The following is a 23,887-nucleotide window of genomic DNA, read 5'->3' on the forward strand; positions in this document are numbered from 1 at the left end:
ATTTTATACTGATCACAGTAAATGATCAGTATAAAAAGCACCAGACAAGCAGCTAATTTTATTAAGTATACTTTAAACCATATTGGTATGTGACTGTTATAATGGCAATTAACCATATAATGGTTAATTTTTTAATTTGTCAGGGCTGCTGTACAAGTCATATACGTACATGTGAATCTGCAGCCCCATGATGGACAGCACCAAGGAACTGAGCAGGTCATGAGCCTCAAGACATCTCCACTTTTCACACACACTGATACATGGTGAATATTGATACATTGTTTTGTATCAATTTAGCAAAGACAGCTGCACTTACATAAACCACCTCAGCAAAGAACTTTCAAACAGTTCACAAAGATTAAATAATTAATTTCTCAATACCCGTGGAATGTAAAACATAATGTCATTTAAATGAGAAATGAAATTAGCAACTTTTGCCAGCAAATAAATTTAGTTGCACTCTTAAAATATAAATTTACACAAATCATCTAAAGGTGATCTGCAAAGGCAGCAATCCCTCCAACCTTCAGGGGAATACAGCCTATTGCTATACACTCTACTGGACTATGATTGAAAGCAAACAGAACAGAACAATCACATTGCTAAGAGCAGAAGGCTTCACTTACCTTTCTCTCCATCTGAAATAAGATCTCTTTCTCCCTTTTGCACAACTGTCAAATTCCCCATGGCTTGGCTGAGTCTTAATACACATCCATGATGATCACTACTGTCTACGGGGTCTCTAAGCTACAACACAAGAATTCCATACACAGTACATATTTTGCTACTATAACAACATATTCTAACACATGCTACTTACATATGCTTGGGGGGTGGGGGGGAAGGCAACATCATCAGTCTTCCCATGTATTTTTTTCTACACCCACTGCAGTGTTAAAAAATGCATGAGAATGGGTCTTCTTTAAAAAAGAGCTCTTTTTAAGAATATGCATTGTTGTGGCAATTATCCCATGGAATAAAACCCATAGAGTGCTTCCCTCACACATAAGAAACAGCACGTAACATTTAAGCCAGTAATAAGTTACTTATTTTCAAGACAAAAAGACTAAACTTGCACACACTTAAATACCAAAAAGGCAATCAGCTCACCATGGCTTCATACAGTCTGCTGAACTCCATGTAGTTTGGAGTAAGAATAGCTCGCTGGTAGCCTTGAATAAGAGAAGGCTGCTGGGAAATGAGCCACAGTCCATCCTGCAAAACACAGTAAGAAGAGCATTTACTGAATAGATTCTTAAATGTTAAACCACTGACTGAAATCAAGAAAATACTTACTGCATCAATAATGATAGGAATTCCTTTCACTTTCGATTTCTCTATAATACCCTGCAAAAAATGCAGATACTTTTAAGATGCTTGATAATTTCGATCTCTTAAGATACAAACCAAATATATACAATAAATCTGACCATGTAAGTTGTTTTTACAAAGTGATAGAAAAAAATGTTATGTTCTGCAAACTAATGTAAAACCTTTTCGTAGCAGGTAATTTTACAGTCACAATGTTTTCTCCCTGGTTTAAGTGTCCACAGAGCTGGTATGTGTATAGGGTACTCATGGCAAGGTTTTAGGAGGGGGAAGAGGGGCTACAGGACTTCTCTGAGAAGTTGCTGGAAGCTTCGCTCATGTCCAATAGAGCCAATGCCAGCCAGCTCCAAGACAGTCCTGCCACTGCTCAAGGCCAAGCCCAGCAGCGAGGTAGCATCTCTGGGATAATAGATTTAAAAAGGGGAAAAAGTTACTGTGCTGAAGCAATTGCAGCCAGAGAAGAGAGGAGTGAGAATATGTGAAAGCTACAGCCCTGCAGATGGACAGGTCAGTGAAGAAGGGAGAGGAGGTGTTCCAGGCTCTGGAGCAGTCCGTGGGGCAGTTCACGGTGAGGCAGCTGTGCCCATGCGGCCCGTGGAAATTCACAGGGGAGCAGAGATCCACCTGAAGCCTGTGGAGGACCCCACAGCAGAGAAGGTGGATGCCCAAAGGAGGCTGTGACCCCATGGAAAGCTTGCACTGAAACAGGCACCTGGCAGGACCTGTGGCCCCATGCAGAGAGGAGCCCACGCTTGAGCAGTCTGCTCTTGAAGGACTGCACCCCATGGGAAGACCCATGTTGGAGCAGTTTGCAAAGAAATGCAGTCCATGGGAAGTCCACTGGAGAAGTTTGTGGAGGACTGTCTCTTGTTGGAGGGGCCCCATGGTGGAACAAGGGAAGAATGTGGAGTCCTTCCCCAGAGGAGGAAAGAGCAGAAAAGACAACATGTGATGAACTGACCAGAGTCTCCATTTCCTGACCCCCTGCACCACTGAGAGAGGGGAAATACACAATTTTGGAGTTAAAATAAGCTTGAGAAGAAGAGGGCGGTGGAGAGAAGGTGTTTTCAGCATTTGGTTTTATTTCTCATTATCCTACTCTGATTTCATTTGTAATAAAACTCAGTTAAGCTCCCCAAGCTGAGTTTGTTGCACATACTTCAATGTAACAGTAACTGGTGAATGATCTCTCCTGTCCTTATCTTAACCCACAAGCCTCTGTTACATTTTCTCTCCCATCCAGCTGAGGAGGGGAGTGATAGAGAAGCTTTGGTGGGCACCCAGCATTGAGCCAGGGTCAACCCACCACAATATGCAAGCAAACAAGCAATCTCGCCCACTCTGCCTGCTGCAGGAGGCATGTAATGCCAACACAAGCCACACATAGTAAACATACATCTTCAATTAAAAACCCCAGAAAAACCCCAGTGAGTGCTGCCTTGATAGAAATCGGTGCGTAACTGTCAATACAAACTTCAGCTGCTTTGCGGCTCATAGTGCCACTGCAGTATTAGTTTATGCACAAACTGAGACAAGCAGTATGTATGATGTCATTTCACCCATGGTCCTGGAGGTTTTATGCTTGGAAAGCAAAACCAAGGTGGCCCAGACAACAGACCATTTGTAAGAGTGTTTTTTCAGCAAGCAGTATCTCCGAGCAGACTGCCTGCCCTTGTTCTCTTTCCTAACCCAGCAGCAGCAAGGACTGATCCTCAAGCTTTTTAACGAGCAGTGGCCGACAGTCAAGTTCTTTTCCGTGTCAGTTATTACCAACTCATCCTTGAAGCTGGGGGGTTTATCTTTTTCCTGTATAAGGTAACAGAGCATTGTATCCATCCAAAAGTCTGAGTACTTTTGAATGCTATTAACATCTTCAGGTTAGCTATCGTATGGCACTGAGCTTTACAGGTTAGCAAGACATGATGTAAAGAATAAGGAAGCAATTTTTAATTAATGTTTAGGGTACTGAACGTCTCTCTTTTCTCGTACAGTGGTCAAAATGAACACCCACCTTGCTCCCTGTAAATTATTACACATGACATATATATATCCTTACAAACATTACTACCTGATTCTGGTTTTTCCAACACCAGTGGAAGATACTTCCCTTCTATTTTTTTTGGGCAGTGTTTGCAATTTGGAAGCATGAGACTGAAACACCATCCACTGCTCCAAGCCTGAGGACTTGCCTCAACACACAGCTGTGGCTGCAGTAGAAGCTACTAGAGAATAGAAACCTTTCCTACACTTGCACAACTTGGGCTGTGTGTCAGACTGCTCGGTGTCCACCTCCTTTGAGATCCCTAGGGAATACCACAGAGTCTCCTCTTAGCTACTTGAATAATTTTGAACCAATTGCAAATTTTACACAACTCATACTGTTCAGCTACTACTGAATTATTCAAATTTATTAGTAAGTATACTTAACAGCTGTGTGAGGATGGAGTCTTGAAACACACCTAGAATTAACTGCGCCATTCTGAAAACCAGAGTGTCTTACTTTCAAAGCTTTTAAGGAATGTATGAGAGAATAATGTCTTCATTCATTCATGCTAATCTGCACAGATGTGCACAGCTCAGTTTTCCTTCACAGAAGCTGCACTGCTTTGCCCCTGCTGTGTTAAGTTCATTAGCAATTACGTTTAACTCGACTCACTTCGTAACAATGAAAAAAGGCTGTGGATCTAACAACCAGGTTTTGTGTTTTGCTCTGTATATTTTCCTTGTATACACGAATGTTATAGATACAACAGCCCAACTATTTTTGAACCATACTAAGCTCTTCTGATTAGATATCATAGGGTACTGAGACTCAGACCTCAGCAAGATCATCCTCCCCCAATCTTTGAAGAAACAAATACCTTTTACTTCGACCTGGTTTTCTAACTGGTTATAATTACAATATTTTGTACATTAGCAGCTTCACCAAACTCCTTCAGTACACTTAAAATGATTACTGCTCCACTTCCCACTAATATGAATCACCAGTTTATTCTAGTATGTCAGCTTCAGTAAGCCAGTCTTTCATGACACTTCATTTTCTAAAACTAAAAAAGATTCCCCCAACAGTCAGTAAGGAAGTCTGAAGGAAGACACCAGATCTCAGGAGTCCTTAGCCTTCCAAACTATTCTCTTAAATGCATTATGAGCAATCTAGGGAAGGAATTTTGCCAAAGTTCTGTTCCCAAAACAGCTAAGGTTTGGCAGATGCCGTTATTGTTTGGCCCCTTTTCATGTTTCCTCGTAATTGTCATCTTGGCTACTGGAATCTCTTGCTCTCTCCCAAATAAGCAATCTTGAAGATCCATTGTATACCAAAAGAATGTATGTATAAGATTTAAAAAAGTGGAAGTTACAAAGCATGACAGTGTATCTACAGGTAAATAGCATCTGGAAGGCCAGATCACTGGTACACTCCAGAGAAATAAGGCATTTTTTCCTAATCATGTTTTGAGTTCCTACATCTCTAGCACATCTGAAACATCCACAATACTGAAACATTTGACCTCTACTCTAAAGAGAAATTTCACCTTGCTAAGTAAAAGCTACTGGGCAAGCAACTTTTATTGTGCACTAAGTCTCTGAGGTATTGGTTTCTAATCTAACGTACTGAATGATCTTTGCTTGTTCTTTCTCTCCTTATAAAACAAATAATCCGGGGATACAAAGTAATTTGTCTTATTTAGAAAGCTCATTTTTGATTTAAAAAAATGCCAAACAGTACAAAACAAACAACAAACAAAAGCCCCTATCGCAATCATTTTCCTTTCCTCTTTGTTCCTTAAACCCAGACAGAAACTGCCTGGAGATAGACAAGGAACCTCAGAGAGGAAGTTCTGGGAAGGAAAGGGGTGACTTTGAAACTGTAATAAACAGTAAAGATCAGGGAACCCCTGTAAGACAGCCACACGTTTGAAGGACGCAACATTCACAGGAGACATCGCTTCCTACTGACTGTGGACAGCACCACTGGAGAGCAGCTCATCCCATGCAGCTTACACACCACATTCAGGGTGGGATGAATAGCCAACAGATATACCTGTCTCTCCTCAGCTACAGAGACACTTTACTGTTTTATTTTTAGACACCAAGAATTAGGTGAGATGAAGCCCACTTCTAAACACTCTACTTCTGCAGATACTGTATTAAAAAAACCCTTAAATATTTGCATTAAGATGAGTTTATGGCAATAATGGTAACATCTTCAGTGCAGAGTACTTTTGTTCCTGGAAGCAAAAATCAATTTTCAGCTGTATTTGTACCTCAGTATTTGGCATGTATTTCTCTGGTTAATACCTGTAGATACAGAAGAACCTTCACTGTTAATTGCCCAATTACTACATCTCAGACTAACTCTGCTCTCAAACCAGAACCTATTTAACAGTTCCTGATAAGAATTCTATGTATGAGCAGAAACGGTCTGTTCAGTTTTATCCAATGTAACAATTATTTCTATGGGAAAGGATTTAGAAGATAACACTGACAATTAAAAATATTAAGAAATGTCACTAAGACACAAAAGCTGAAATCCAAACACCAATGACAAATGAACAGCAACACATAGAGATATCAATGATAGGCCCAAGACATCACCCCTTCCCTTCAAACAGCATTTTGAATATTAAGATTTTGAAGATCCTAGCTCCAGGATATCCCAGTGGACAATCTTTCTGTGCACAGAATTATTATACTACAACAGTGGTGGTTCAGCTTGGAGCAAGGAAGGAGCACTTCCTTCAGTTGATTCCTAAGCCCTCAAGGACATCCAAAACTGAAGCACTGGACTCACAAGGCAACCTTGGCACGAGTCACAAAGCAGAGGGGACAGTGATGAGAAGAAGAGGATGATACACTGTTCCCACCCAACCTTATGACCTACAGCCACACTGGCTAGCTAAGATATCAAAGTCTGAAATTTGGATCCTTCCTCTGCAATTCAAAGCCAGGGCCAAAATTCAGTCTCTTACCTTTCATATTGAGAGTCTTAATAATGGGGTTTGGGCAATCTCTTGCTAGACATATTCTTCTTTGTATCAGCTGGCTAAATACTTGGTAGTCCTCTGAAACCGTGACATTTGCATGAGAAAATGGAAAGAAGCGTCACCCCCTCTTATTAACATCAGTGATGATTAACTGTATTGCAAGACTGCATTACTCATGCTAGAACAAATCTGTAACAGGAGTTTCCTCTCCGAATAACAAGACCAAATCTGAAGCTTCTATCCTCATTAAGCCAAAGAGGAAATTGGGATTCACAAATCCCATGAAGATGCTCCATGGGACAAACTCTCTCATGGTTATTACCATTTGTTAGCAGCACCAAATACTTGACCTTTAGGAATGCCCAAAATAGTATTTCAGTGATTGCAGTTTTTCGTGGTGGCAGTTGAGGTAAAGAAAGCCAGAGAGGGTAAAATTAACCTGAATCTACTCCTACTCTACTCCTGAAATACACAATTTCCTGAAAAAACTTTTTTTTTTTTTGACTGATTATTCAGGATTTCTACACAAGCAACCTACTCAGTAAGAACTGAAAAAGAAGTTGTATCATAGTAGAAACCATTGGTCTATCTGAGGAAAGGTAACCCTTTACTGTAATTACAAAAATTTACAAAGTAAGGATGAAAAATGTATGTGGGTTTTTTTTTATTATCATGGAAACTATTCCCTTAGATGCAAGGCATTCATTGTAGTAGAAATCTGTTTTCTGTCCCAACTTTCACATGGGAATTTTAAAACAGATTCCCAAACCCAAATTCCAATCTTTAGAAGAACCCAAAAGACAAAAACAAAACACAAAAAAACCAAAACCACCAAAACAAAACTGAAACACACCAACCACCACACTTCCCCCAAAAAAACCTGACAACACAAAACCCCCAACACACTGACACCTGTACAACACATACACAAAGGCAAAATTATTCAGGCTGTAAAGGACTGCGGGAGGGAGAAGCCTGAAGGAACAAATGGACAGGATACTGCTGAAAGAGGGCACAGTAATGCAAAAAAGCATGGTACGATTTAACCATTTGATAGCCTGCAGCTGTGCTGTGAAACACAAGATTCACCGGCACTGTACTAACATGGACATCCAGGACTCCTACACTCTTCCACAAGTATTATGGAAAAGGGAATGGGGATGAGATGAGCCACTGGTTGTAAGAAGCAGCCACGTGGGGAATAGTGGGGAACATGAGAGGGAGGAATAAATTCCCATGGAGCTCCTAAGTACAACCAAAGGATCCCTCATCAGCCATGGAAGTCTTCACAGAGCAGCCACGCTGAGGCACCAGGGGCAGAGAACAGGTGCTGCTCTCACAGCGAGTACCCACAGCCTCTTGGAAAGAAACTCTGCAGTCTGGACTTCTCCACCCAAGTCCAACAAGCCTGTAGTAACACCCATCCTATTTATGCTGCCCACATGCAACAGCCTAAAAGCTGGTTCTCCACAGATCCATGGAAAAGACAATTATGTAGATTTGCCCACACCTAAGTTAGATATACTTTTCAGCTTTTTAAATTAGATGTGGATTAGCAGCAGAATGCCTGCCGTGACTTTTAATATACTAGCAGTTTTATCACTACTTAGGTTTTTCTTGATGAGCTGGTTCAGCTACACAAAACTTTGGCATTTGGTGTTTGCAATGGGAAGAATCAGGAAATCGGAGCCAGTCATTTTAATATCCGATTGAATTTTAATGAAATGTATAGAAAACTGGAATAGCAGAATATATAAAGCAACATCTATCCCACAACAGTAATTAATTTTTACATTGTCATTTTTTTACCTAGCAAAGGAAAGACTGCTTTACTTGATATCAGCAACAAACACTGCATTTCCTCAGTCCCTTCAGCAGTCATGTCTTGACCCACTCCTGGAAAAATTCCTACTCATGTTCTCAAAAAGAAATTCAAGCCTTAACATGCCATAATAATGGACAATGCTGACCACAATGACATCCAAACACTTTAGGACGCAGTATTACCTTGCCTTCAGCCCACTGAAAGTGCAGTCCACTGCAACCTGCAAATGCCAAGTATGTAATTACACACTCTGGTTTGGTAAAGACATGCAAACGTGCAGAACATCGCATTGGGAGTGGCAGCCCTTTTTACAAAGAACCCTCTCCTGAAAGCTAGAAACAGAAACTGCTGTTGAAATGCCACCTATAATTGCTTATATTTTCTGCATGGATGCTGCTCTCATCCAGCAATCCTGAATCCATGGTTTTGTCTGAAACAAGAGAGATAAAAGGAAAAAATAGCTAAAATTTTCCTGTACATGCTGCAGCTTAAAGCATTTCCACACGCCCTCCTCCCCAAGGTGACCTGGAGGAACAAATAAGTTCCACCCCAACACGCTGCAAATTGATTCCTACAATAGGCACTGAAAAGCCCTAGGAAGCATTTCTGCCTTGCTTGCTTCAAGTCTGGATAAATGCAGAGTTAGCAGGGACTCAGCTGCAATAGAGGTCAGGATGCAGCTCTCTGGTGGAGATGCCTGGAAAATGGGCTTGGCAGGCAGGAGTTTGCAATCTTGCACAGCTAGAAGTAGGCAAATATCCCAGGCACAGGCTGTGCTCAAGGCTACAGTCTTAGCTGGCAAGGGGGAAAAGTTGCCCTTAATATATTCTATTTGATGCAAGAAGTTTGAAAAAAATTAAGAATGGAGTTCTACTGTTTGCGATTCTTCCCATTAGAGCCATATTTTCAGTAACTGGTTTTAGGCTTTTTATTGACTCACTGGTGAAAATGAGCAGTTATCTCTTAAATGTGCTTTTATTAGTTCCTACAAACTGATCCAAGGACTCATCCTCCTTTCAAAATTCAGCAAAGACAATCAAAATCTCTCTTTGTGGTAAAGATATATATAAATCACCTTTAACTAGCCTAATTGCCTGATTTTTTCCTTATGTATTTCTGTATGCATACCTATCACTAATTCACTAATCACTCCAGTAAGCCCTCAAACCTCATGCAAGGAATGACCACCACTTGTGAATGAAGAACACATAATAGAGATGACTATCCCTCCTCTGGAGCAAATAGGTTTTTCATCTCATGGTTTATGCTCCATTCAATTTATGTTGGTCTTTTGTCTTTTAACTGTAGTACCACATGCTAGGCCCTGTTTTCCAAAACAGCTTTTCAGGTGCACAGCAAAATATTTCACTTAAGCCAGGCAGAGGGTGTTAAGACTCTAAAGAATACCCCCCTACACCATCAGGCTCATTAAGTGCTTTGGGAGATATTAGAAGCTGTTACAATCAACAAAGCTGAAGACATTGTAGATGGCAGCTAATCAAAACTGTTCTACTCTACATAAAAAAAAAAAAAAGAAAATTATTCATTTGTAGATTCCTTCTTTGAATCCAAATGAGATCATTTGCCTTAACCATGGAGGAAAACTGCAGCTAACGGTTTCTTAATATCAGCTTCAATCACATGCTAAATTCTTAAAGAAGTGACATAAGCCAAAGTAATGCCTGAATACAATACAATATGAAAAAGCAAAAGCCTCTGAAATACTGTCCTAGTTATGAAAAAACCCAGAGCACTCCTTTTTGCCCATGCTCCCCCAAAATCATGGTCAACCAGAGACCATTTGGGAAGCTACATTTATACATACATTTCAGCCCTGAACACATGGAAATCCACTTTTAATTATTAATCCTGTTTATTGCAATCCAAAGTATAAATATCTAAATCAGAATAAATAAAAGCATTAATTTTTCTCATGCTCTCATTCACTGAATGTTTGCACTCACAATGCAAACTCTACAAGGTTTCCAGTTTATAGCTGATTATGTTAACTAGATTTGGCTTAAGATATTCATGGTCAGCTGTTGGTTCTTTGTCTTAAATAAACATAAACTTAAAATGAACTTGTCATGCTTAAAATGAACTTAATGAACTGAATTTATCACTGCCAATTTCTTTTTAGGATTTCTATCTGAATGATGCTCAGAAAGAGTTGAAAAGATATCCAATACCAGTGGTTTGCTTACAAATGCTTTGAAGTATCAAAATCAAGTTAAACAACAATATAAGCCTACATGCAGAAAGCAAATAAATATCCCACTTCACTGTGAATGACTTTCATCAAGACCCATTATACATATTAGAAATAAATTCTGTTTGCACGCTGCATAAACCTGTATTTAAGGTACTGTTAGCAGATATTCAAACACTATTTTTCTAATCAAGACATTTGTGAGGAAGCCACAGAATACTAACAGTTCTTAGCACAAGCAGCAGCAGTTTCTTGGCATAACCAAGAGGGTATCTCTGCCTTGAGCTGGTGTTTCCAAGGTTTATCCGCACCAGTAACATCGCCACAGAGAAAGAACTGCATCCTATCCCAGCAACTGCTTCCCCTTAGGCGAAGACATCTACAAATTCTGACTCTCATCAGGCCTTTTGAAAGCAACAAAGCTTGGCTAGCAAGAGATCAGTTTTTCACTGGATTCTACTTGTGCATCATATGTGCATCAATGCTGGGCGTTGGGTGAAAGCTGACAGCACACATGTTGTCACAGAGAGGCCACGTACATCCCACTGGGTTTTGCCCTTGCAGTAGCCCAAACACAAGACCCAGCTACTAATACAGTCCCTGCCTGGCTCCGTGGGGTCCCGCGTGCCCCCACAGCCGCACGGGTGGGTTGGTGTTACAGTCGGCAGCAAACAGCTGAGAAGGGCATTTGTGTGCGTTCTGCCAGGAGCATTTATTGCTGCTACACTGTCGAAGGCTGCAGAGGCAAATACAAACATGATCCCAAAGCTCACAGTTTTATCTGGGGAAAAGGTGGGACTAGGGAACGGGGACCAATGAGGAAGCTCTGGGGGAGCGATAAGGTGTAGAGGCTGACAGCCAACTGGGGGAGCCAAACTGGGATAAATTAACAGAACAGAACAAGCACCCTGGGAGAAGCCTTTCTGGTCACCCTAACACGGTGTGGTTCTTGTGGTACTAGGGACTTGTCTTACTGAAAACTCTCTGTCCCTTGTAATATATGTTCACCGGTCACCACAATTCCTCCTTTCTGTATTAAACAAAAGGGCCTCTCTCAGGGATCCCCCAGAGCTGGGCAGGGACAGTATTAAATGGCGCCCCAAATTGGGCACCACCTATTACTGGGTTCCCTGCCACCTCCGTGGCTCACATGCATGAGCACACAGATGCAGGGCTGGCTCCACCACTATTAAGCCAACGGCAAGGAGTTGAGAAGGGTTCTTGCTTAGAGTTCCACAGAAAGCAGTTTATTGCTACAACTTGTGAAGGGTTCTAGAGGCAAATGACCCCGAGCACATGACAGCTCAGGCTTAAGTACAGGGGTGTGGCTAGCACCAGGAGCCAACTGGGGAATCACAACTGGGGTACATTACCATAACCAAACATGGCATCCTGGCGAGAGGCTTCTTTCCCTCACCATAACCGATACGTCTTTGGCACCAGAGACTGCCGTACCAAGAGCTCTCTCTCTGTCCCTTGTACCACTGGTCAATCGGCCACCACAAGCTACCTGATCCACTCCAAGCTGAGGGCTGAGAAGAGAAAGAGGCATATCCTCGCTGCTACTTCTGTTCCCTATGAACTGCTGAATCCCCGCAGCAAGAACCTCCAAAGGGTATAAACAGGGAGGAAGCAAATGCACGACACACACTAAAGAATGAAGTTTCTGGAAAATAATTCTTCTGCTGATTAGAGTTGCCATGAGCAGTGACTCCAAACAATAATACATTCCGTCAGTTAATATTTGTACATGGTGGTAGGTACCACAGGCAATACTACTAATCTGTCACCTGCAGCATTCACCTGGGATGCTTCTCAGGTGTCTTACACCTGGTACAAAGAGAACTCAGAGGGCTACTTAGGTATCAAGAGGAAAATCCTTTTCAAGGCCCACAGTGACAGACTTAACTCCAACAGACACATATGATAACAACAGGTGGCCCTGTATTCTGCAGTGCTCTTGATCTTGCAAAAAACTAGTGCAGATAGTGTAGTGAAGCACCTGGTCCCATTCCCACAACTTATTAGGGCTGTGAAGTGTTGCCTCAATCTTTAATGCAGGAGGCTTGAGAGGGGGAAAATAATCCAACTAACCAAACACAGACAGGCTGATGCCTCAGTCAAGGAACTGAGAATCCACCAATCTGAAAATCTCAAATGGGTTCTCTCTGGGCACATCCGATGGAGATGATCTGTGACATGGGCCCAAACCTCTCTCACCATGTAGATGTTAACTACAGCCAAGACATTTTAACAGAACCTTAAGATGATGACACAAGGAGTGGAAAATGGGATACTGAAATTTATATCCCAAGAGACAGCAGAGATCTTTAAGGACAAATGACTGGCTGAGGGAAGCATTGCTGGGCAAGGGAGTTGAGGGAAGAAAAACAGCAACATCAATAGGCACAAACAGCAGCTAGGCAGGGCCTCAGCCGAAAGAAAATCCAGGCTGGTACTCCTGACATGTTCTGGAAGCTAAAATAAAGACTGAGAACTGAGCAAGAGGAACAAGCATATCGTTTGAGAACCCAGTTGATTTTTATCGTGTAATCTGAATTACACAGAGTTGTTCTTGCCATTAATCATTACCTCTCCTACAGGAGGAAAGCAAGCATCCTCTGCTGATAACAGCATTCTGACTTCATGGCTGCAAGGCAAGACACAGCAAGTCTGGAAGACCAGAGTGTGGGACTTAGTGCTGGCACTTCAGGGAGAGAGGCAAGGAACCCAGTGACAAGCAAGGAAGATTCCATCATCGAAGACTTCAGTTAAGGAGAGGGCTCTTCATAAGGATGAATGCCTCTCTACCCAATCCCAACAGTAACTGCTATTCCACCAGCAATCCTGTATCAGTCCATTTGACCTCAAACCCAGGAGGAATAGATGGCAAGAGGGTGGAAACTGATGAAGGACTCAGCCTGTAACTGCCTAACTGCTAGGTGGCAGCAGAATGCAGAACATCCTGGAGCATTAGGCAGCACCTCCTGCCCTCCCAGGTGGCTATGCAAGGAATACTGTATTTTTAACCAAGTCCTCTTGGGAGCTGCACTCACCACTCTGCAGCAGAGGAACCTGGTTCTCACACCTAAGAAAACAGCTCTTGATGGTACAAGCAGAAATTTCCCTACTTCCAAGCTTCTCCTACAAGGAAAATCAGCTCAGAGTAAAGCCAGAAGTACAAACATACATACAACAGCTGATGAAGTAAATTGTGATTGGTAGATATGATAGGAACATAACACTGCTGCTGTGTGAAAAAAATATCCAAAAAAGAATATCCAACAGCTCTAGAAATATTCTGCTTCTACACAGAGCACAGTCATAGGGATCTTAGCCTTGCTTCCACATGGCAGCTCAACTCTTTCTCAACAGGCTAAACCACCAGCAGCAACACTCCAACTGAGCTGAACTCGGTGACATAACATACTGGTATCTCTGGCCAGAATCAATCATGGACACTGAAAGGAAAAAACAGATGGCCTGATGTTCCCTACAGGAAAGTTGACATTGTGGCCAACCTTCACATCAGATGCGGTAACAGTATTTCAAAAGTCTGAAGTAGTATGGGCAGCAGAAATGCTTCAATCTGCACACTCCAGAGCTGAGAAACAGCGCAGAAATGTGTTTTTGCTCCTTTCTCTTGAAGAGAAGCAGGTCGTACTGCTTATTTGCTTCGGATTTGGAGGGTCTAATCAGGCTGAGACTTGAATTGCCACATCTGCAAGGGATCCTGGTGTACAGCTATCAGGACACAACAAATGCTTCCTTTAGGAGAATTTTCTGAGGCTGCAGTTCCTGGTCCTACAAACCCATGGCTAAAAAGCTCTGACAGAGCATCAGCTCCAAGCAACTGAGTAACAGCATGTGAGGGTTCTGGCACAGACCCACACAAGTGGCACATAAAAGAAGGATGTAACTTGCAGAGTGGCTTCTTGTAACAGGACTTGTAAATGGAATTACAGCCAAACCTACAAAATCACACGAAGCCAGTAAATATGCATTCAAAGACTATCAAGGTGATCAAGCAAAAAAAAAAAAACCAAATCAAAGGAAAACGATCACAAGGTGGGTTTTTTTTATCAGACTGTTGAAAGGAGTTCAAGTGCCACAGTGAACAGTGCAGGCATCAAGAATGAGGGAGGCAGGTGACACACTAAAGATGCTGAGGAAGCAAAGCATTCTTTGATCTGGAGATGATGCACCATCTGGTCAACAAGTACTCAGGCTATTCCACAACACTGTCTCTTGGCCATACACCAGAAATTGAAGGTTACTGCACTAGTAATTAATTTCTTAATTTCTCAATGCTCAAAAGAAGAAGCAGCCCAAACAGGACTGTTTGGAGAAGCACATTAATTGGCAATGTGCTGGCACAATACTGACAAGAACTGACATACAAACAGCATCAGAGAGATTCCAGAACAGTATGCCTCAGCACCTAAAAGGGGCAGGAGGAAGCAGAGGGGAAGCTGTATCTCACCATCACCACCACTCTGATACAAAATGCTGACCAGAAAGCAGACACTCACCTACCTCCCAGCCCTGTGTTCATATGACGTATGCCACAGTTAGCTTAAAGGGAAACCAGAAAACTTTATACTAAGCCAGCCTCCTATAAAAGTTTAAAATAGATTTTTTTTCTTGACACTTAAAATTCACTGCTGAAGCAAGAGGGAGACTCAGCTTTCCCTCAGCACAGAAAAGCACCAGTCTTCCTCAGACAGGCAGCCAGGGTTCACTTGTCCCCAATGGCATGTTAAAAGCCTCAGCACTGGGTAACTAATGAACACTTACACAACTACAGTGGAGACAAAGAACTTGAGCTTTAATGTGACTTGAAATTAATAACGCCAGATCCACAGCTCATATGAATGTGCCCTGAGATTTTAGCATGAAGTAACTTCCAAATGCCTTGTCTTTATTGGCAGGGTTTGTTTCTCTAAGCTGGCTTACACAGGACAGCCAGACTAAAGTAAAAGTATGCTTGTAATTCACTAAGAAAGCAATACTAATTTTAGCAATGAGGAAAAAATACAATCAAGAAATCTTCCAGATACTTCTGTAGTACAGATAAGCACATAAACCCTGGATGGAATTCTGACATAAAAGAAGTTTATCTTAGATATTCTAAATGAATTCTTGTTTTCTTTTGTTTAAAGTTATTTTCCTTTAGGAAGAAATCCCATCAAACCTATTTTTTTTAAGCCAAGAAAAAAAAACTGTCCCAAATATTTTTTTCTGTAAAAAAAAAAATTCTGAAAAAGTGTTTCCAAAAAATAATAAAATCTGCTAAAATTTTTCACTCAGAATTTGATTTCTTCATCAGCTGTAATAAATTTCTTTTTCCTTTGTTTTCTTATCTTTATTAGTTTTGCACCTCTGTATCATAATATATACATTTTCCTTCCAAAAAGAATTAAAGAAGCAAGAAACTCCAACAGCAACTTTCTCTAAAAAAATCCCAGCAAAACCACCATTCGCAGTTCTCAAGGTATTCTAAACACTTGGATAGTGTGGTCTCTCCAGTCTCTTGCCTGCTCTGTTTCATGATTTCACTGTGTAACTGTCAACATTTCTGTAAATTATATTCTACTTGTTAGTGCCACTGATTAATTCAGTAATACTGCTCAGGAAAAAAAAAACTGAATTGCACAAAATTAGATTGACATTAGACTGAAAGGTACACTTCAAACATGCAAAGATGTGTTGACAGTAATACAAAACATCACCGGGAAGATGGTCTAAGTACATATTATTTAAAGTAAAAAACAATCTAATCTCCTGTTTCAGCTCTCCACTAAGGCTTGACAGAAAATAGGATTCTCTCTTTATCCAAAGTAGAAGTCTGCAACATTTTATAATTAGGAGTATTATTTCTTATTGCAAGGGGATACAGTCCCTGTTCTTTGGTGCATCTGATATGAGCTGTCAAACATGGTTCTGAAAATTAGGAACTCAAATCCGTATTTATGTACTTACCGTACTGGTGCTTTGCACCTAACAAAACACAGAGCCTTTTATCCAGATATGCCAACATCTGTTTCTTAATTAGTGACTTTCACAAGCTAAACAAAAGCAAATCAGAACAACCATACAGGTGCCCAAAATTCAGACTGAAGCTTACAGTTTAACAATGAAAACCATGGATAGAAACTGTAATTTTCAGTCAACAATATTTTATTAAACTTGATATTTAGCAACTGTATGAAGAACATTTGTGTTATGATGAAAAATGGAGGAATGGTTAATAAAATTCAACATGAAGACACAGGATAAAGTATCAGTATGCACATTACCTTAGCATTCTCAAGTAGAACTTCATCTCTACCTAAGCCAGGTCCTATGACAACCGAGTGCAGCCGTGGTAACCACTTTTCCACCTCATGGACAGCATTGGGACTATCACTGCATGGAAATGTGGAAAAAAAAAACCAGCAAGTTTAAAAAGGCTTCATTTTAGTATTCTCAAAAACTGAGTTCAAGATGCAAGATAGAAAGAGAGATTTCCTGTCTTCAGTACCAGGCAATTTTATCCTCCAAACTACCAAGAATCTGTGACCCAGGAAATATAGAATGGTTGTCCAAATAGCTAAAATGAAAAACTTCTCTCAATTCATTCTTTAGGGGATACCACATAAAAATGAGGAGGTAATTGCAAGTATCCACTATGGTTGTTACAAAATAAAAAAAAAAAAAAATCCAAGCAGGAAACCAACAATTTTTAGAGTCTGTCACAATTCCCTATTTAATGCTTCCTTGCAGAGGTTATACCGTGGAGACAGATCCACCATCTCACAGGTATATATTGCGGCTTGCTGGAAATGATGCAATTGTTTATTACCCCACATGGCAGAATGATAAATCTACTCATATGCTTTTTTGTCAGTTGCTTCATAAGCATTTTTTCCAACTGAATTACAGCCAAATTGTCCCCTTTCCCCAAAAGGCAACAGGAGAAACAAGCTATTCAGTATGGGCATTATCTGCTTGTAAAGCTTAAAATTTCTATAGCATTTTGGTTTATGACTACATTAGAAAAATGATGAGAAAATTCACTGCCAAATATAGCTGCCACAATACAGCATTCAGCCACTGACCAGAGCTGTTTATTTTGTTCTGATCAGTTTTGTTGTGTAAATAGGTCAGAATATTTTGAAAGCACTGCCCAGCATTTCCAGTTAATCCTTACTGACAGTATGGAGGGAAAATTTAGCCTCCCTCCTTCCCCACCTCTGGCATTGGTGACAACAATAAATGAACATTTTAACTGAAGCACAGGGGAATAAAGCTCCCTGTAGGCAGAGCAAGGGGGTACTGCTTCACAGTATTGCTCAGAATATTGTAAGCTTGCAGTGCTTCAACAAAGCTGTATTATTACAGATGAAAACCACTGCATGTTTTTCATAACCAACAGCTGTCCTGATGGGACACACCACTTGGGAACCAGTGTTTAGGTTGTGTCTGGCAGAATCAGCAAATTCCACAATGATTTCTGCAAGTGCCAGGAGGCCAAAGCTTTTGCAGCTGCAGGGAGCGAGGCATCCCACTCAAGGGCGCAGGGATGCGGTGCCTGGCTGCAGCCCTGCAGCCCCTCTGCTGACAGCAGCTGCCTCAGAAAGCCCAGAGGTGCCCTGTGCTGACACCACACAACAGCTCTGTCAGAACAAGGCTGCTGGGTGGGAGCAACGACCTGCTGCAAGGGCAAGGGAGACACTGAACCACGGCAGGACATCGCTGTCCCCAGAGCAGTCCCTGTTTTAGCAAGCTGGATTTCCATTTGAATGCTGCAGCTCCCTCCTTTCTCCTCTACCTTTCATGGAAACCACAGCAGCTTGAGGACTATTAAACAGCTCACTTTTCTTTTTATTTTTTTTGTACCATCACCTATCAGTTTATGATGTATACAGAGGCTGGAAATAAAAATGATTCAAGAAATACCTAAAGAACTATTAAAAAAAAAAGACAGGTCTTTAATATATGGTAGGTTAAATATGTGAAAAACTGCCTGTAAACCAAACTCTCATGAAACATCACCATTTCTGAATGCAGACCACTTTTCTTTGTTCACATACTGAACTTATTTTATCTTTGAAGAGCAATATATATCTCAAAAAATATATGTTTGTCAAATAAATGTATCTATATACCATGTAGTTGTAAGAATACTACTATATATATATAAGGACGTCTGGATTCAACATACCTTTGGATAGTAGAAGCCAAATACATAAAAAAAATCTTCATTAAATATAAGCTAAGAACAGAGCCATAGGTAGTACCATAAATGCTCTGCTCTTCTACAAACATCTCATGCAAATAATCTAATGATAAAAAGTTTGTCAATCTATTTATGTTCAGGATTGAAATAAGATAATTTTGTCTAAAACTCAATTGATAATGTGCACTTTTCAAAACAAAGCCATCTCTTGGGAAATAAACAGTCCAATATTAAGCCACTCCCACACACTTTGCCTCTGGTAATAATAAAAACCTACTGTGGAGCTTTTAATCTTCAAAGCATTTTACCAACATTATGTTCAACTCCACTGCAACTTCACATCAAGAAGCAATCCAAGATGTGAAGGGTCAAGAGATTAAAAATAGTGCTAATGACTACTGCATCGCAAAATCAGCTATAAAAACATGTTGTAAAGTAACTGATGGATTTTGAATCTTCATAAAGAAAGCAGAAAAATACTGCCTCATGGAAGCATCATGCCAGCTTCACCTCAAGACACCGGATGTTCACAATAGCTGCGGCTATGCAGCTACGGACGCTGTACCAATATCCTGTATCTACAGCTGCTCTGAAAGTTGAAGGGCTGTTGTGTTACCTCACAGTTTATGTCCACACATGCACATCAAACCAGTGGCATTTTAAAGCTGATAGGGTACAAATGATCAACAAGCATTTTTCTTTAGGGAGGGATAAACCTTGAATGTTCCTGACCACAGGATTTAGCACAAAGGCAGAAATTCCTCTAGCTCTTAACAGCTACAGTCTACGCATGATTTTAAACACACTCAGAAAAGCCCTCTGAGGTCAGATGGCCTCTGCACTCTCAGACTTCAGAGCAGACAAAGCTCAACCTGCCTGTCAGGCACAGTTCCTGGACTACGGCAATTCCTCATCAGTGGAAAAAGTGGTTGGAAAAGGCTAGTTGGCATGGGCCAAAATCGTTCCTAAGGATCATCTGGATAATTTGCTGGTACAGATAATTGTGCCTGGGTACTGAGGAACAAATATTTCTTGGCAGTATTTGGTTTATCATTACAGAAAAAGTCAATGCATATTCTTGTTTGCCTGTGGATCAAAACCAGACAAAAGTGTCTTTGGAAAAAACTACCTTGGAGGCACCAGCACAGAATACCATGGCAGGTGCTCAGCTGCTCATGGTGTACTACGCTCACACAAAGAACACAGTGAACCTCCTTTGTCACTTCATGCCAATTTCCCAGCCTGGTTACTAACCTGATCTCAAACCTCTCCTTTTAATTATCACCTCCATTGTGCAAGACATTGAAACAACAACTGAAATTAGCGCTGTATTTAAAAAAACCCAACACCTTTTTAGAAAGGTATGAGGTATGAAGAAGATGTCCCCTTGATCAAAAGAGATGTAATCTTCAAGCTTTGACAGAAATTAATCAAGTAAGCAAGAATCACTATAGCCTTTAGAGGAGCAGAGCTATATCATATCCAACTTTATTTCTTTCCAAAAGAGACATCACAAATGCAATACCCCCATTCTAAAGCACAAAGCTAGTAATAATATAAAGAGGAGTAAGAAAATCTCTTAAGGCCAGGAGAAAACAGCATTTCAGTTTCTGAGAAGAGGGTAAAAACCTTTGAAAGAGACCTCAATTAAATAAAAATCTGGGATTTTCCAAAATAAAGCAAGGTTTTTTTGGAAAGTGATAGGGCAAGAGTTAGGGTACTAGTCTGGCTTTCCCATAATATAAAAATACAAACTCTGCACCACGGGCATACACAATAGGAGTAATTGGGAACCTGAATCCTAGCAGCAACACCTGCAAACATGGAGAGTGAAATACAGTACCATTTTGCAGATGTGTGCAAAAAAAGATCCTAGTGACAAACCACATCAGGGAATAAATGGGGAATGAGCAGATACTGAACAGCTACTTCCAGCTAATCACTACATGTTATGTGACATGTTATCAGATGCCATTCTGATGAAAATCTAGATTATGACAGCTCACTGCTGCTCAATCAAGCAACTAAGCAACACCCTTCCAAACTCCCAAAAGCTTCCTCAAAATCTTAGGTTGTCTGCAAAGCAAACAACGAAGTTCTCACTGCACATAGAAGAGAACTATCACAGGGTGAACACATAACTAACTACAGGACACCAGAATAACTAGTAAGAAAAATTGAAGGAGCTTCTATAACTTGTGTCAGATCTGTGAAGTTGTATAGGTAAGAACAAGTCTAAAGCTAATGTCAACAATCATTGAATCAACTTCACACATTGTCCATTAGCCACATCTAAACAAACAAGCATGCAGACAGAGAGGGTTACACAGAGGCACACAAAGGCAAAGGACCCCAGAGATGGGGTCTGATCAGCTTTCCTTGGCTGTTAGTGAGAGGTAAGGGGAGGCTGAGAGACTGATGATCTCTTGGGAAGGCAGAGACAACACCTTTATCATTTGCTGTCCCTGAAACTGCTGCATAGACAGGACCAAGGTATGGTGTTCAGTATCTTGCATGCTTATCTTTTTGCTCTTTTCTCCCAGAATGTATTGAGATAAGTACTTCCTATGGCAAAATAGACAAAGATTCTTCAAACTAAACATCACTGAGTCTCTAAAATGGTGAGGAAAAATTTTCTTTGTAAATTATTAGTGGCTTAAGACAACTTTTGCCACATTAACCTCATAAAGTTCAATGCGTGCAAGGTGCTGCACCTGGATCAGGCCAATCCTCGATATGAGTACCGACCCGGAGAAGTGATTGGAGGTGAACAGCTAATACAGACCTAATATAGAAAGAAGAACTAAGTTAAGTTTTTTGCTCTTCAGAACTCTTCTGTATTTCACTATCACACAATAAAAATTGTCCTAAAACACAGTTCTGTAGATCTTCATCTTAGAGAAAGCTTGATGTAATAACCTTTCCAAAAACAAACAAGCAAGCAAGCAAACAAAAACCCCTAACATAAAAAAAACCCAAACAAAATACCCCAGCAAACATCTGAAAAAAAGAAGGTGGCTACTGCTCTAATACCACCCACAGTTTGTAAGCATCTTCTAGAGCTGTTTGTTACAGATACCTGACAGGTGCCATCTGCTTGAAAGTCTGCTCTAGATTGGTCAGTGCCCAGAGTGGGGGGACACTTGACAGCTAGGACCTAAAACACCACTCCTATCCCCAACTCTCCAAAGAAATAAAATTTTGTTCTATGCTGCATTTTATTCAAAGACTGGCTTTTACCAAATGATGAAAAGCCACCAAGCAATAGCTTTAAATTATCACAGAAAGCTCTAAACACAGCAGCTTTCCTCATTCAGGATGACTGACAGTTTCTGTCATTGCTTTCTAGAGGAGGGAAAGGAACAAGTGATAAGGTGCAGCCCTGTCAAATTTTACATGGAAACAAGAAAATGTGAAGCAAAGTCAGCAAGGGTATAACCAGGAGCTACAAAAATAGTAGATAAGCATGAATGACAGCACAAACAGGAGGCAGGACTGCAGCTCTTCATATGGGTTTTAGGCAGAGCTGGTACCACCTTAGTAATCAGAGATGTGGTTTGGACATCAGAAAATGCCAATCAGTGGAACCTCCTGCTAGAGAAGAATTGGGACAAAAGCAAGACTGCTGTCACCCAATCGACTATATGGCTCCTCGTTGGAGAGTACATTATTCAAATTCTGCTCGTTATCTGTACACACTTGGTATGACTGAGGCAACTCCAAATGCATTAAAATATACCACTGCACAGGTCTGCTTATGCAAACTCAGACAAAGTCACACTAAGGGGGCAGTTCCATAGCAAACCTACAGACTTATCTTCAAAGACGGGAAGGAGTTTCTGATCTGAGGATGAAAGACTTTCAGTTTTGTTTGTCCAAATACTGCAGGTAATTATAATTAATGTGAATCAAATGTTAGCTCTGCTGACACTTGGAACCTGTCATGTAATACATCACATCAAAAGAGCCAAAGATGTAGCTCTAGAACTGAAGTAGTTATCTCAGAAGCTAATTGTTACCAATTGTGGTAAACCTTGGGTGAGGTATTTATTGGAAAGTAGGAAAACAGGATAGGGAGTGAAATTAATCCTGGAAAGAATGGGTCAAAGGAATGAAAAGCAAACCCAAACAATGCAAAAAAAAAAAAAAAAAATTGAGCATAAAATTAAACTAATTATCTATTCCAAGAGTGGCTGTATTTGTTAATGTTTAAATCATCTTTCTCATAAATAAATGACAAATTTCCAGAAGCCCAAGGGCTTCAGGCAGCCTCCTTCAGTCTCATGAACAGAACTGGAAATAATAGCTTATTCTAGAGAAGCTCATTGAGCCCATTATCAACTTGTGTGTCTCTCACCAAGCACCTCAATCACTTAGAGCAAATCACAGAGACAACATGCTGGCATGGAGCTGTCTGGATGCAATTAGAGAACAAAAAGAGATATATTTATTAAAGTAAGATTAGCATATTAAAATGCCCTCCCAAAATATTCAGAAGAAAAAAGGGTCAGTTTCACCTACCAGGCTGTTTAAATCTTTGAATGTGTACAATCTGTAAACACTGGATAGACAATATGTATTTTCCAGCTACATTAAATAACAGGGAAGAAAACTAAAGAAAAACAAAGACCTTAATGAGAGAGGGATTGAATTCTATTCAAACCAAGTCTTCATTTCCAGACATTGAGTAAGTTAATCTAGACACTAGAATTGAATCTGGTAGGCTTCTTCTGAGTATTAGCAGCAGCAGGAACAGCAACCCGTTATCCAGGAGAGGCAGGGGTGTCGCAAGTTCATCAGAAGGGACCGCTCTTAATGTGCAGATACCAGAGTCTTTACTTGCTCCATATTCTACCTTCAAGGCAGTAAAAGTGCGAATGACCTATCAAGGTAAACATTTAGAAAAAAATGCATATTGGCCATATCATTGTTTTGGGGTTTTTTCATAAGGACAATGACGGAAAGTGTTTTCCATAGCTGCTGCTTGGACACTAAGACTCTCACTTAGGTATCAGATGTTCTGCTTCACTAGGAATTGGGTGGTCACACACTACAGGCATTGGAACTCACAACAGCCTCTTTAATAATGAGCCAAAATGCACTAAACAAATGGGATCACCTCTCTTAAGCAGAGCAGAGCCTCCTGCATTCTGTGAGAGAACCCCAAAGGAGAAGAAGCTGTTGCCTGACTTTTTTCTGGGACCTCTCACACAGACATGACAACAGCACTGAAGGTCAACCTTATCTAGCCTTGTAAAGATAGCACAGCTACCAACACAATCATTTTATGACTGGCATTTAGATATATATATATAAATACT

General features: G+C 40.6%; 1 protein-coding gene across 10 annotated transcripts in view; it reads right to left on the bottom strand.

Annotated features, from left to right (window-relative positions):
- The window catches only part of NAXD (NAD(P)HX dehydratase), a 52,425-nt gene that overhangs the window by 12,873 nt on the left and 15,665 nt on the right, over positions 1–23,887 (bottom strand). For 9 of the 10 annotated variants that reach the window (XR_007208154.1, XR_007208151.1, XR_007208153.1 and 6 more), the window contains 4 exons: positions 16,645–16,753; positions 1,297–1,347; positions 1,111–1,215; positions 627–747 (listed from right to left, as the gene is read on the bottom strand). Coding sequence is in view for 7 of the 10 variants with exons in the window: in XM_048328171.1 (XP_048184128.1) it covers positions 627–747; positions 1,111–1,215; positions 1,297–1,347; positions 16,645–16,753 (386 nt within the window). In the remaining 3 variants the exon portion in view is untranslated. The remainder of the gene's footprint in view (positions 1–626; positions 748–1,110; positions 1,216–1,296; positions 1,348–16,644; positions 16,754–23,887) is intronic. The other variant, XM_048328163.1, reaches the window with a different exon arrangement.

Source organism: Corvus hawaiiensis, chromosome 2 (assembly GCF_020740725.1).
Source record: "Corvus hawaiiensis isolate bCorHaw1 chromosome 2, bCorHaw1.pri.cur, whole genome shotgun sequence".
NCBI lineage: Eukaryota > Metazoa > Chordata > Aves > Passeriformes > Corvidae > Corvus > Corvus hawaiiensis.